At 46.6% G+C, this 13,375-nt stretch overlaps 1 protein-coding gene across 1 annotated transcript; it reads right to left on the minus strand.

Annotated features, from left to right (window-relative positions):
* Window positions 1–11,446: 11,446 nt before the first annotated feature.
* LOC102447886 (olfactory receptor 6F1-like) lies at window positions 11,447–12,391 on the minus strand. Its single transcript, XM_006135720.3, has one exon. It carries the CDS (start codon window positions 12,389–12,391, stop codon window positions 11,447–11,449), a length of 945 nt encoding a protein of 314 aa, XP_006135782.3.
* Between the last annotated feature and the right edge of the window lie 984 nt (window positions 12,392–13,375).

Below are 13,375 nucleotides of genomic sequence, written 5' to 3' on the forward strand. Positions count from 1 at the left end.
CTGTCAAGAGAAAAGAGACGTAATTGAGGGGCAGTTTTGTTCTATGGGTTATTGGACTGGACCTTTGCAAAGGTGTGGAAACGATTTAGAGGTCTAAGTCCCAAAACAAAATCAGCTTAGTTGGTCTGGACTCTGAAGGTTAGGAGTTTCTAAAGTGTTACTGCCATTGCAGGTTTACAAAAATGCTTCAGCAGGTGAGACTTTTGAAAGTCCCAGCAATCGTCCCTCTGAACCATTTGCCCATTAAATACTGTTGAAACTCTGGCACTGAAACTTCAAAGCTCTTTTGCATATTGGCCTTCCCAAGTCACCAACGGCCAGATTTTCAAGGTATTGAGGCATGGGGAGCCAATATCATTATCTCATCTCGCCTTCTTTGAAGCACAGGGAAGCGAACTTCTCCAAACAATGTCTAGAGAAGGTAGAGTTTTTTAAACATTATCTTGTTTTTAAAATTCTCACTGTTGGAGAATCCACCATGATGGTTTGTAAATGGCTACAAAATTAATTATTCCCAATTTTTCTCTAATGTCCCAGCCTGGTTTTGCCTGGCTGAAACTTCCAGACACAGTGTTGTGCTATACTTTTCTGTGCTGGACTGACTTCCTGTGAACAACTTTATCTGTTGTGGTTAATTCCCACCTCCACCTCCCCTTCATTAAGCTAACTAGACTGGGCTCCTTCAATCTGTCACTACCAGGTGGACAGTCTAATCCTTGACGCATTCGTGGGGCTCTTCTCAAAAATTACAATTGGTGTAATAATGCCTTGTAGAGCTTTTTGGTTTTGGCATTTCAGGTCTACCTGCATTTGTCTGACAATCTAACCCAGCCTCAAATTTTGTGTCCCTATGAAATGTTCAATAAATAACAAAGGAATGTCAGTATTACATTACTACTCTGGCTCATCCAAAGTATCAATGACAATAATAAATCTCTGCGAAGGCTATTGCAGACTTGAGAATGTATAAGTGTGACTGGAAAGGAGTTTCATACGGATTGATACGCCCAAAGGAGCTGACTTGTTCATTAATCATGCTGCCAGGCTTTTCCTCAATGTTTGTCAGCAGCAGCTCTCAAAGTCTTTTTAAAACGAGACCCAGAGCTGTCCTGGTGGTTAAACACTGGATTAAATTGCCTAGAGAGGCTGTAGAATCTCCATCACCATTTAAGGGCAGGTTGGACACACAGACACCTGTCACGGATGGTCTAGCCGGTGCTTGGTCCTGCCGTGGACTAGATGCCCGCTCGAGTTCGCTTCCAGTCCTAGTGTTCTATGATTCTTTCATTCTCCCTGCTTTACAAACTGAGAAATGATAAGCCAGAGCGAATGCCCCTGGTTTTGCAGGGATGGGTGATGCCTCTCACTTAGCTGAGTTGTGAAACTAAGAGTTTACCCAGGCAGAGAAATGATTCATTCTCCCTTTTAAGTGGAATCTTGAAAGGAGTCTGGAGGTGCTAAAACCCAACTGTCAGTGTCATTCAATCTTTGGTAGATGTTTGATTGCCATCGACTCGTTTGAAAACTCCTGACACTTCTCCTTATTCCAAGGGAGTTTAATGTGTCAGAGCTCATAAGGCCTTTCACTTGGTCACCTCTTTCCGTCTCCCAGTTGCTGTCCACTCCTGCGTTATTTTGTTCTCTGATGGGTTGGAAAGTTCTCCCTGGTATCAAGGACTTTAGTGCTTTTTGGAAGGGCCCAGCTCCCCTTTGGACTTAAGTGGCTATTAGCCAGTGTGGGTAAGGAATGGTGTCTGTAGCCTCTGTTTGTCAGTGAGTGGAGATGGATGGCAGGAGAGAGATCGCTTGCTCATTACCTGTTTGTTTCACTCCCTCTGGGATACCTGGCATTGGCCACTGTTGGTAGACAAGTTACTGGGCTGGATGGACCTTTGGTCTGAACCAGTATGGACATTCTTATGTTCTTAGGTTTTTATGTTCTAAGCCATTATCAGGTGTCTGATAAATGAGGAGAAATTAGGGGGAAAGGATCTGGCCAGGGGATGCATCAGGATACAGGAGCGAAATCCAGTACAGAGACAAGCCCCTCCTGCCTTCTAATGACCCAAGCTTCATGCTTACCGAGGCTCTGACCCAAAGAGAGGGGAAGTCCACGACGGTCTCTTCATTCCCTCTGGCAGACTTGGGAGAAGCGCACGGAGCTCTCTCAGCTGCAGATCCCCAGCGATGTGCCTAAGAAGGGTGAGCAGTGTTAGCTCCTGTACTGAAAGAGAGGGAAACTGAGGCACAGAGAGGTTATGTCAATTTCACATAGCAAGTTAGTAACAGAGGTAGGACAATCATCAACTCCATATTTCCCATCTACTGGAGCAGGCCACAGCTGAGCGATCCAACGCTACCACATGGGCCGGATTATTAAGGTGCTCTGAGACTGTCTCATGCGGATTGGGAGCGAGGCTTTGGAGGTACCTACATGCTTCTAAACCTCTCAGTGGAGATGCAATTCACTGGACTCTCTAGCTGTGAGACAAATATATTCCCCTGAAATTGATCAAGTGCTGTTTTAGGCTACGACCCGCAGACTTGTAGGTTTCTGTCTCATTGACTCAGCCTCCTACAGCTGCAGAGAGAGCTGCGCCCTGTGGCAGGGGTGTTTGGGGTCTCTTATGCCCTCAGGAGTTGAAAAGGGGAGAGATAAAGGCAGCACGTGCGGGAGAGAGGAAAGACGTGGTCGTACGGGACCGACATGCTGGTGACTCGCCGTGGGAAACGCTTTCCTCCCACCAGCTGGGATCACCCCAAACGTGAAGACTGTGTTTGTTAACGTGGAGATTTACCCGGCCTTCCTCGGATCCTTCGCTCCACTCATTTGGGGCGGGTGGGTTGGAACATAGAATGGAAGTGGCCTTGGTTCATTTCAATCATTGCTCTGGGGTGGGGCTGGTGTAGGAGAGTGCAGAGAGCCCCAGGGATAAGACAACCCCAGCCCTCTCTCACTGCAGCAGCAGCGTAGGACCAGGTGAGACGTCTCTCTCCATGGCTGATGCAGTTTCAACGGGCACAGCCGGGGGAGGGGTGCATGTCCCGCAGCTGGGGCAGGTCCAGGTTTATCTGCCCCCTACGTTCCTCAGCCGGCAATGTTCCTAAATGATTTGGAAGGAGGGATCTTCAGTGCCCCATGCAGGTTCCTAAAAGGCCCTGGGTGGGGAAGAACTGGGGCTGGTGTATTCCTAGATATGAGTGGAGCACACCCACAACCAGCCCCATTCTTCTGCCTGGTGTTTCTTGTCTCTTTTCCATTTGGTTTTCTGAGAAGCAATCTCATTCTGGGTACATCCCATTTTCCCAGCCCACCCAACTCCGACACCACTCTATGTTATGATCAAAGGAAGTTGCCTGCTGAATTGGGTGGCCCTAGTTCTTACGGTGTAGGAAGAGTTCTTGCAAAAACACACACAGACAGACAGACACACACACACAGAGATACACAGACCCACAGCCTCTCTCAAACATATATGGTAGATACAGGAGTTTTAAGTAAAATGTCTGAGGTAATCTCTCTCTTTCTCTCTCTCGCAAGTGCACGTACACACATTCACACACACACACGTGCACGCGCGCAAACACACACACACAGAGAGAGAGAGGCACAGACCCATAGCCTCTCTCAAAAATATATGGTAGATACAGGAGTTTTAAGTAAAATTTCTGGGGTAGTCTCGCTCTCTCTCTTTTTCTCTTTCTCTTTCTCTTTCTCTTTCTCTTTCTCTTTCTCTTTCTCTTTCTCTTTCTCTTTCTCTCACACACACACACACACACACACACACACACTTTGGAGGGCTTAGCTTATTAGCTTTTCTTGAGAGAACTAGCCAAACCACACCTTCCTACTGTTTAGTCTCTCGTTAGAATGTAGCACTCCTGGATTCTGAGAAAAAAAATCGCTGCGAAAGAGGGAGCCATCTTTCTCCTTCAGTTACACATCAAATATTTAAAGGTTCCACAAACATCCTCCTACTCATTACACAGATTTCTATGCTGATTATCATCTCGTTCCATTCTAATTTCATTACCCTGCTGATGCCTTTCCCCTTACCTGCTTTGATTACGGACGGCAACTGAGCAGGTTTCACAAATAACCCCAATTTGTATTCGTCAGATGTGCCCCTGGAGATTGGGTCTCCACAGACTTTCACGAAGTTTTCTAGAATGGAATGGACGCTGTCCTCTGCTACAGACATGCAGGGGCATCAGGGAGCCTTGATCCTGTGTCTCTGTTCTCTTGAAGACTGACCCGTGAGAGATGGAGAGACACCTGTCGCTATTTTCACAGAGCACCTGGGAAGCTAAAGGCTACCTATGGCCGTGCGCGTCAGGTGACCATGTGCATTTGAGAGTCCCATTAGGTGCCCAGACGCCTTTCAATTCAGACCCTTGGTGCCTGTTGAAAGTAAGGAAACTGCATCAGAATGTAACCGTGCGGAAGCGAAGAGTAGGGAGGGATTTGAGAGCAGCTTTCAACTTCCTGAGGGGGGTCCCAGAGAGGATGGAGAGAGGCTGTTCTCAGTGGTGCAATGGTGTCACGCTGCAGAACAAGGAGCAATGGTCTCACGCTGAAGTGGTGGAGGTCTAGAACAGATATGAGGAAAAGCTGTTTCTGTCGGAACGTGGAGAAGCACTGGGATGGGTTCCCTGGGCAGGATGGGGGGGAGCGGTGGAATCTCCATCCCTAGAAGTGTGTAAGTCTTGGCTTGACAAAGCCCTGGCTGGGATGATTGTCTTGGAGTTGGTGCTGCTTTGGGCAGGGGGCTGGACTCGATGACCTCCTGAGATCTCTGCCAGCCCTGGGACTCTGTGATTAATTAGTGTGATAAGTGGTGTAAGATACAGGAGCACAAAGTACCAGATGTTTAATGTCATTCAGACGTCTAAAGATACAGTCATCACTATAAAGGACTGTTCCTGACAGACCCTGCTGGTGTGCTCTAGAAGTTCCCCAGTGTGTTTTAATGTACAGGTTGAACCTCTCTAATCCGGTGCCGAACCAGAGAATTTGCCAGACCATGGGAGGTCAATATAGTCTAGCAGCATTACCCACCATGCCACTGTCTGCTGGCCACTTAAACGGATTTGAGGGGTGAATTAGAGCCAAGTAACCACAGAGACCACCGAGAGACAGGACTGGAGGGGGGCGGTAAAGAAACTTTACGGGACCACGGGAAACTTGACCAAACCCTTGAAAATTGGACGTCTGAATAACTAAAATCTTGCCGGACCACAGATGTTGCCAGACTGGAGAGTGCCAGATTAGAGACGTTAGACCTGTCTTACATTTTGAACCCCCAGTTGACTCAATGCAAATTTGACATGAAAGGTGAGTTTGAACATCCAGAGAAATTGGTACAACTTGCTCCCTTAGTACCATTGTGGAACTCAGCCCGAGGGCTTAGCTAGCCGGCGCTCCCACGTCGTCATTGTGCTTGTGAATCTGGAGCTGACTAGAGCATTTGCCAACCCAAGGGAGGTGAAGATAATCGAGGAATATCAGGCCTCATCATTGGAAACACAATGGAAACGTGCTAGACTAACGACTAAATAGCATTTGAGTGAGAGACAAAATCATTGCTGAAATTTTGCAGCGGGTCTTCCTTCCCGTTTCATAGATGTAGGTTGGGATCTTAAATAACACCAAGGGAGTTAGGTGCCCAACTTCCATTAAAATCAATGATGTTTGGGGCACTAAATTCCTTTAGGCACATCAAAAATTACCAGCCCAATTTGCCGGGTTTGAAAGGCGTAAGGAGTAACCCTGTGGCAGAGTCTAATCCTCTAAGGATGTCAGACGAGTGTGAGAATTAGAACGTTAACTTTACGGCCTCTCGATTTCATCTGAGACTCATGATTGAATTGCAAGGCATGGCAACAGGTACAACCCCTTCTCAGGGTTGTTCCGACCTGCTGAATGTAAATGAGCAGCCAAGTCGAGAGCCGATGTGTTTGGGGCAGAACACAGGTCTTGTGTCCTGTTCCCATCCAGAGCTGCTGACCACGTTCTGTCAGAACCGATTATGTGCAGAGAAAGACGTACCCTAGACCTGATCTGTAAAGGAAATCTTAAGAAGATCTGTGATATTGCCCATCCACACTTGTCATCCTGGAGTATCGTCTGCCCAATTCTCTCTTTCTCCATGTGTATAATCAAACTTGTGTTCTCCTGACCCTCCTTATCTATCTCAATCTGAACTCAGCCAGCTCTCTCCTTCTCTCTCTCTCTCTCCCCTTAAACTCTATCTATCTATCTATCTATCTATCTATCACTCTTTGGCCCATCCCTATGGGATGGACACTTCTCTGGGCTGGGGTTGTTGGGCAGGTGCATTTCACAGTCATGGTCATTAAACTCGAATTCAAAAGACGTCCTGGTTCCTGGTCCCTGCTGGACTCGTTGCCTGTATGAACTGCGAGTGCCCCAGGCCGTGTGGGGCGAGTGGAGCTGATGGGGGCTCACTCAGGGTGGTGCTGGGGGACTGACTGTCACAGGAGCTGTCACTGGCCGACGAGTGGCCATAGGGAGATGCCCAGGGTGTGTGATGTGCTGGGCCCTGGGGCTGCGGCTGGGCCAAGGGGTCTGATCAGAGATGGGCAGGGCAGACCCAGCGGGAACGCAGCCTGGGCAGCGTCGTGTGGAACAGGCTGATGTCCCTGACTCTGGCTTAGGACACAGATAATCATCAGCTAGAAACCCTGCTTTGTCCTGCGCTCATTAAACCGTCCTCGTTAGTGACACGGCGACTAACGAGCAAGTTCCCCCACTAGCCAGACGGCACTCGTCTCTCGGTGGGATTTACGGGAAGACTCCTGGCTCATTACACCTCCTCCTGCCTTAGCCAGAGCGCTGAGCAGCGCCGCGCCGGCCGGGGAGCCGACAAACCTCGCCCTCAATTAAGGGCCGGCGGCAGAAGCAAAGTTGCTGGTTGTTTAAGTGGGTCCTGTGGGAGGTCGTTAGCCGTTAGTGTTGCTGGGCGATGCGGGGGGCAGGCCTAGGGAGGCTGATCAGAGAGGAGAGTTGGAGGCGCTGAGCGGAGTTAGGCCGGGGAAGGGGCCGGTTGGTTTCTGTGGCCAGTCGCCCGGGCTGTGGGCAGTGACGAGGTCAGGCCTAAGAGGCCCTTTGAGACCCTTCACTCCCCCACGGCCCAGCCTAGTGAGGGGCGTGGATTGTGGGAAACCGAATTGTAAACACACCGGAGGGTCCCCCTGGGTCCGCCAGGCAGCCTGGCCCAGCTGTAGGGAGAGAGGCAGCGCCCGGCGCGCAGGCCTCAGTACCAGATCAGCCAACTTGCCTGGGTTGTTACAGGCTTTGCTGGGCTGCTTATGACCCCCTGTGCTGCGTCTGTCCACCCTCTGACCCTACATCCTCCTACCCCCTGCTTCCTCAGTCCTGGGATCAGCAACACACAAGCACACACAGGCCACCAGTCCTGCCAGTAACCACCAGTCCCCACAGTCACCCACTACCCTTCCATTTCTAGCTTCCTATGCACATCACTCTACTATTGCCCTTCCACCCTGCCCCACAGCCCCTGCTCTGTAGGCCCTGCCCCACGTCCAACAACCCTGCTGTTCTCCGAGAGTAGTTATTAATGGTTCATGGTCTGCTGAAAGGGCAGAACAAGTGGGGTTCCGCAGGGGTCTGTTTGGGGCCGGCTCTGTTCCATATCTCCAGCAGTGGTTTAGATATTGGCATAGAGGAGACACTTATTAAGTTTGCAGATGGTCCCAAGGTGGGAGGATAGGGTTAAAATTCAAATTGATCTGGACAAACTGCAGAAACGGTCAGAGGGAAATGGGATGGTGTTCACTAAGGACAAATGTAAAGTGCTCCACTTAGGAAGGAACAATCCGTGTCACACACACAAAAATGGGAAGTGACTCTCTAGGAAGAATCCTGCAGAAAGGGACCTGGGGTCAGAGTGGACCACAAGCTGAATACGAGTCAGCAGTGTGACACTGTTGCAAAAAAAGCAAACATGATGCTGGGAGGCATTAAAAGGGGAGTTGTGAGCAAGACACGAGGAGTCCTTCTTCCGCTCTACTCTGCACTGGTTAGGCCTCAGTTGGAGTATTGTATCCAGTTTTGGGCAGCACATTTCAAGGAAGTTGGGGAGAAATTGGAGAAGGTCCAGAGAGGAGCAACAAAAACGATGAAATCAGTAGTGTTGAATGGGGTTGACCCGGTGTCCATTTTTCTTTCAGGTCACCAACTCTACCTCTGTCCCCCACCTTGAATCCTAGAGACTGACCCAAGAATTCCAAAGGGTTGACCTGGTGATCCACTTGGTTTCAGAATACCAGGTAAACCCATACTCTATGTCTACGTAGGCATGATTTTGTGCAAAAGCGTTTGCTTTTGCGCAAAATCTTGCCACCTGTCTACACTGGCTGCAAGTACTTGCGCAAGAACACTGACGTTCTTATGTATAAATTCAGTGCTTCTTGCACAAATACTGAGACGCTCAGGGATAAGCCCTCTTGTGCAACTGGTCTTGCGGAAGAGGCCAGTGTAGACAGGCAACATCAGTTTCTTGCGCAAGAATGCCCAATGGCTAACATGGCCATCAGAGGTTTCTAGCACAAGAGAGCATCTACACTGGCACAGATGCTTTTGCTCAAAAGCACATGCCAGTGTAGACACTCTCTTGTGCAAACGCTTTAACGCAAAAACTCTTGCGTTAAAAGTATTTGCGCAAAATCATGCCAGTGTAGACGTAGCCATAAAGTCTAAAGGGGTTGGCCTGATGGCCAATTTCCTTTTCAGGACAGCAGGTAAACCCGTAAATTCCAAAATGTTTGACCAGATGGCCGGTTTCATTTCAGCGCATCAGGTAAACATCTACACTATGAGTTTTCTCAGGAAAATATGCTAATGAGTAACTCATTTGCATATTTTCTGCCAATCTGTTTTTGCTCGGTGATATTGTGCAAAACCACCTTTTGCTGCCAGATGGGCAGAAAATATGCAAATGAGATCATGACTCATGCAAATGAATCCCTCATTAGCATATTTTTAGCTGAGAAAACTCCACACCTCCCTATGTTACCTGGGGTTCTTTCAACCCAAACTTCTCTGTAACTTTCTGAGATGGTGTCAGGAAATTATTCAGGGGAGACACTGTCATCCGACCGACAGACGGATTGTACAAACAGGACAACATGACAACACAAGAGTGCTGTCAATTAAAGCTAAACTTTACTTAGTCTCACGCACTTACACACGTGCTCATCAGGTTAGTAAAACACCCCCACCCTCAATAGTTATCAAAGTTGAGTATGGCTCTCGAGTGACAGCGGGCAGGCTTCCGATGGCCAGTCTTCCGTCTGCCGGTGGAGACGGAGATGTGTCCAGATATGAAGAGTCCTCAAGGAATCCCTCCAAGTGTTCCCCCAAATTGTCCCCCTGACTCAAACTTTCCTTCCCTATTTATCCATTAGTATTACAATAACATGTCACTAAAACACTTGTAAGGCAAGCACTTTCTAAAGATTAGGCAAGAGGTTTTCTTCTGATATTACTTTCACCAGATGCGTTTTTTTCTTTTTCAGACCTAATGCTTGAGGGCCCTGATAGATATACGTCTTAGGGCATCTAGACGAACTTCCTGTTTTTCTATATATATAGTTGAGCAATTTCTATAGAGATTTGGGCCTCAGGAAGGATGTGGGGTCAAGCTGCCCTCTCTTTAGCACCCAAACTCCCTTTCTTCCCCCCTTCCTGACTTGGTCAAACTGTGTAGGCCTATTTTGGGCTAGTTAGCTTGGTTGCTAACGTTTAAGCAGGAAGCAGTAGTGGTTCAGGCACATTACTGGATTTGCCAAAATCTCTCCCTGCAAATGGACCTTGGGTCTGACCTAGGGTATGTAACAGACTCTGTGGAGTCAGGCTGATCTTCTGGGTAAAACGGTCTAGACACCAAGACACTACTCCCATCTATGCCTTATGAGTGATAGAAACTTATGGGAGCCTGGTGTTTTCAAATAAGTTAGAGCAATAGAAGCTGTTGTGAAAAGAATGGCTATTAGTTCAACCCAGCTCTTTGGTGTGTTACTTCACTTTCCCCACCCCATACCTCCGTAATGAGAATAGCCCATTCCTTCTTGACCCTCCTACTGTGGCCCTGGAAAACAGTTGGCCATAGTCTTCTTTCTTCTTTCTTTTGTCATGGTCTACTTTCTTTTTTTGTCTTTGTCATCTGTCTTCATTCATATTCATCTTCTTTCTTCTTTCATCTTTGTCTTTTCCTTCATATTTTTCTTCATCTTTTTTTGTCATCGTATTTCTTCTTCTTTTGTCATCATCTTCTTCATCTTCCATTTTTCTCCCTCCTCTTTGTGATACCCTTTTAGATACCTCAAAACCGCTATCATGTCCACTCTCGGTCTTCTCTTTCGAATCTAAACAAGCCCAATTCTTTCAGTCTTTCCTCATAGGTCATGTTCTCTAGAGCTTTATTCATTCTTCTTGCACTTCTCTGTATCCTCTCCAATTTCTCCACATCTTTCCCGAAATGTGGTGCCGAGAACTGGATACACTACTGCAATTGAGGCCTAATCAGTGCAGAGCAAGGCGGAAGAATGTCTTCTCACGTTTTGCTCACAACATTCCTGCCAATGAAGCTCGAAATCATGTCCCCTAGATTCTTTTCTCTATGACTCCTTTCTAGACAGTCGCTTCCCATTCTATGTGTGTGTGTAAAATGGACTATTCCCTCCTAAGTGGAGCACTCTGCATTTGCCCTTATTAAACTTCATCCTATAGATCTCAGATCATTTCTCCAGTTTGTCCAGATCAATTTGAATTATGATCCTACTCTCCAAAGCACTTGCAACCCCTCCCAGCTTGGTATCATCTGTAAACATAATAAGCATCCTTTCTATGCTGATATGTAAATCGTTGATGAACTGAACCAGTCCCAAAACAGAAACCTGTCGAACCCCACTTGTTATTCCCTAGTTATAATCTTCCAGCAGGTTTCTACTGTTAATATAAACCATGGTACAACCACATCTTGAATACTGGATAAGTGGTGCTTGCCTCATTAAAAAAAAGATATATTGGCATGGGAAAAGGTTTAGAGAAGAGCAAGAAAAATGATTAGGGGTTTTGAAGAGATTGCATATGAAAAGAAATTAAAAAACTTAGAAAAGAGGAGGCTAAGGAAGGATATGATAGAAGTCTATAAAATCATGACTACTGTGGAAAAGGTGAATTAGGAAAAGTTCCCATAATACAGGAAATAGGGGTCACCAAATGAAATTAAAAAGTTGCCGGCTAAAAAAAAAGCTGTTCAAAAGTTTAACAAATAGAGAAGGGACATCAAAGATGCTTCTGTTGGTGGCGCCATTTTGTCTAGTCTTGTCCCTGTCCAGTGCAAACAGGAAAATAAGTTGATAATCAAGCCAGTAAGATGTAAGTAATTCAAAGCTAACTTCATGTCCCACCGAATACCTTCCAGAAAGCCTTCTTCACCTCTTTATTTCTCAGAGTGTAGATGAAAGGGTTTAACAGGGGAGTTACAATAATGCCCAAAGTGTTGACAATCTTGTTGATCTCCATAGAGTTCTCTGTGGAATACCTGACATATAGGAAAATATCAGAGCCGTACCACATAATCACAACAATGAGATGAGCAGAGCATGTGGAAAAGGCCTTTTGCCGGCCTTGCGCTGACGGGATCCTCACGATGGTGGAGATGATGCAAATGTAGGAGACCATGGTTAACAAAAACGACCCCAGGATAACGATGATCGCTAGGGTGAGAGTTGCCAATTGATACTCAGAGGTGTCTGAGCAGGAGAGAATAACCAAGGAATCGGGGCTACAGAAGAAATGGTCGATGACGTTAGAGCCACAGAAGGACATCTTGGCCATCAGTGAAGTTGGGTAAGATATAATCACAAAACCAGCGACCCATGAGCCCAGGACCAGCTGAGCAGACTTGGTACTGCTCATCATGGTGCTATAGCGCAACGGGTAGCAAATGGCCAGATAGCGATCATAGGCCATGGCAGTCAAGAGGAAAAATTCCGTGCAGCCCAGAGAGAAAATGAAGTACATCTGCAGGATGCAGCTAACATAGGGGATGGTTCTGCTGTTCCCTAGGAAAATGGTAATTGCTTTAGGGATACAGGCTGTGGTGTACCAGATCTCCAGGAAGGCGAGGTTGGAAAGGAAAAAGTACATGGGCATTTGGAGGTGAGGATGGACCATGACTAGAGCTATTATGGCAAAGTTTCCTGCGATTGTCAGGACATACGTTGTGGTAAACACCACAGAAAGAGAGATCTGGACATATTGATTTCCCGGGAATCCCAGGAGGATAAACTCCTGTCCATTGGAGAAGTTTCCCTTCTCTACTCCATACGCGAGCTCCATCTGCCAAGAGAAAGGAGACGTAATTCAGAGGCAGTTTTGTTCTATAGGTTGTTGGACAGGACTTTTGCAAAGGTGTGGAAATGATTTAGAGGTCTAAGTCCGAATACAAAATCAGCTTAGTTGATCTGGACTCTGAAGAGTTTCTAAAGTGTTTTTTGTAGTGCAGTTGGAGATTTACAAAAATGCTTCAGAGGGTGAGACTTTTGAAAGTCCAAGCAATCGTCCCTCTAAACCTTTTGCCCATGAAATACCTTTGAAAATCTGGCACTGAAACATCAAAACTCTTTTGAATATTGGCCTTCCCAAGTCACCAACAGCCAGATTTTCAAGGTATTGAGGCATGGGGAGCCAATATCGTTATCTCATCTCACCTTCTTTGTAGCACAGGGAAGAGAACTTCTCCAAACAATGTCTAGAGAAGGTAGAGTTTTTTAAACATTATCTTGTTTTTAAAATTCTCACGGTTGGAGAATGCACCATTATGGTTAGTAAATGGCTACAAAAGTTAATTATTCCCAATTTTTCTTTAATGTCCCAGCCTGGTTTTGCCTGGCTGAAACTTCCATTCACAGTTTTGTGCTATACTTTTCTGTGCAGGACTGATTCCCCGTGAACAACTTTACATGTTGTGGTTAATTCCCACCTACACCTCCTTTTCATTAAGCTAACTAGACTGGGCTCCTTCAGTCTGTCACTACCAGGTGGACAGTCTAATCCTTAACACATTCGTGGGGCTCTTCTCAAAAATTACGATCGGTGTAATAACACCTTGTAGAGCTTTTTGGTTTTGGCATTTTAGGGTCTACCAGCATTTGTCTGACAATCTAACCCAGCCTCTAATTTTGTGTCCCTATGAAATAAATAACAAAGGAATGTCAGTATTACATTAGTGCTCTTGCTCATCCAAAGTATCAATAACAATAATAAATCTCTGTGAAGGCTATTGCAGATTTCAGAATGTATAAGTGTGACTGGAAAGGAGTT

Source organism: Pelodiscus sinensis, chromosome 30, assembly GCF_052426305.1.
Source record: "Pelodiscus sinensis isolate ZL-2025 chromosome 30, ASM5242630v1, whole genome shotgun sequence".
Lineage (NCBI taxonomy): Eukaryota > Metazoa > Chordata > Testudines > Trionychidae > Pelodiscus > Pelodiscus sinensis.

Excerpts from the sequence above, each read along its gene's own strand:
- LOC102447886 (XM_006135720.3), bottom strand. The coding sequence starts at position 12,391 with ATGGAGCTCGCGTATGGAGTAGAGAAGGGAAACTTCTCCAATGGACAG.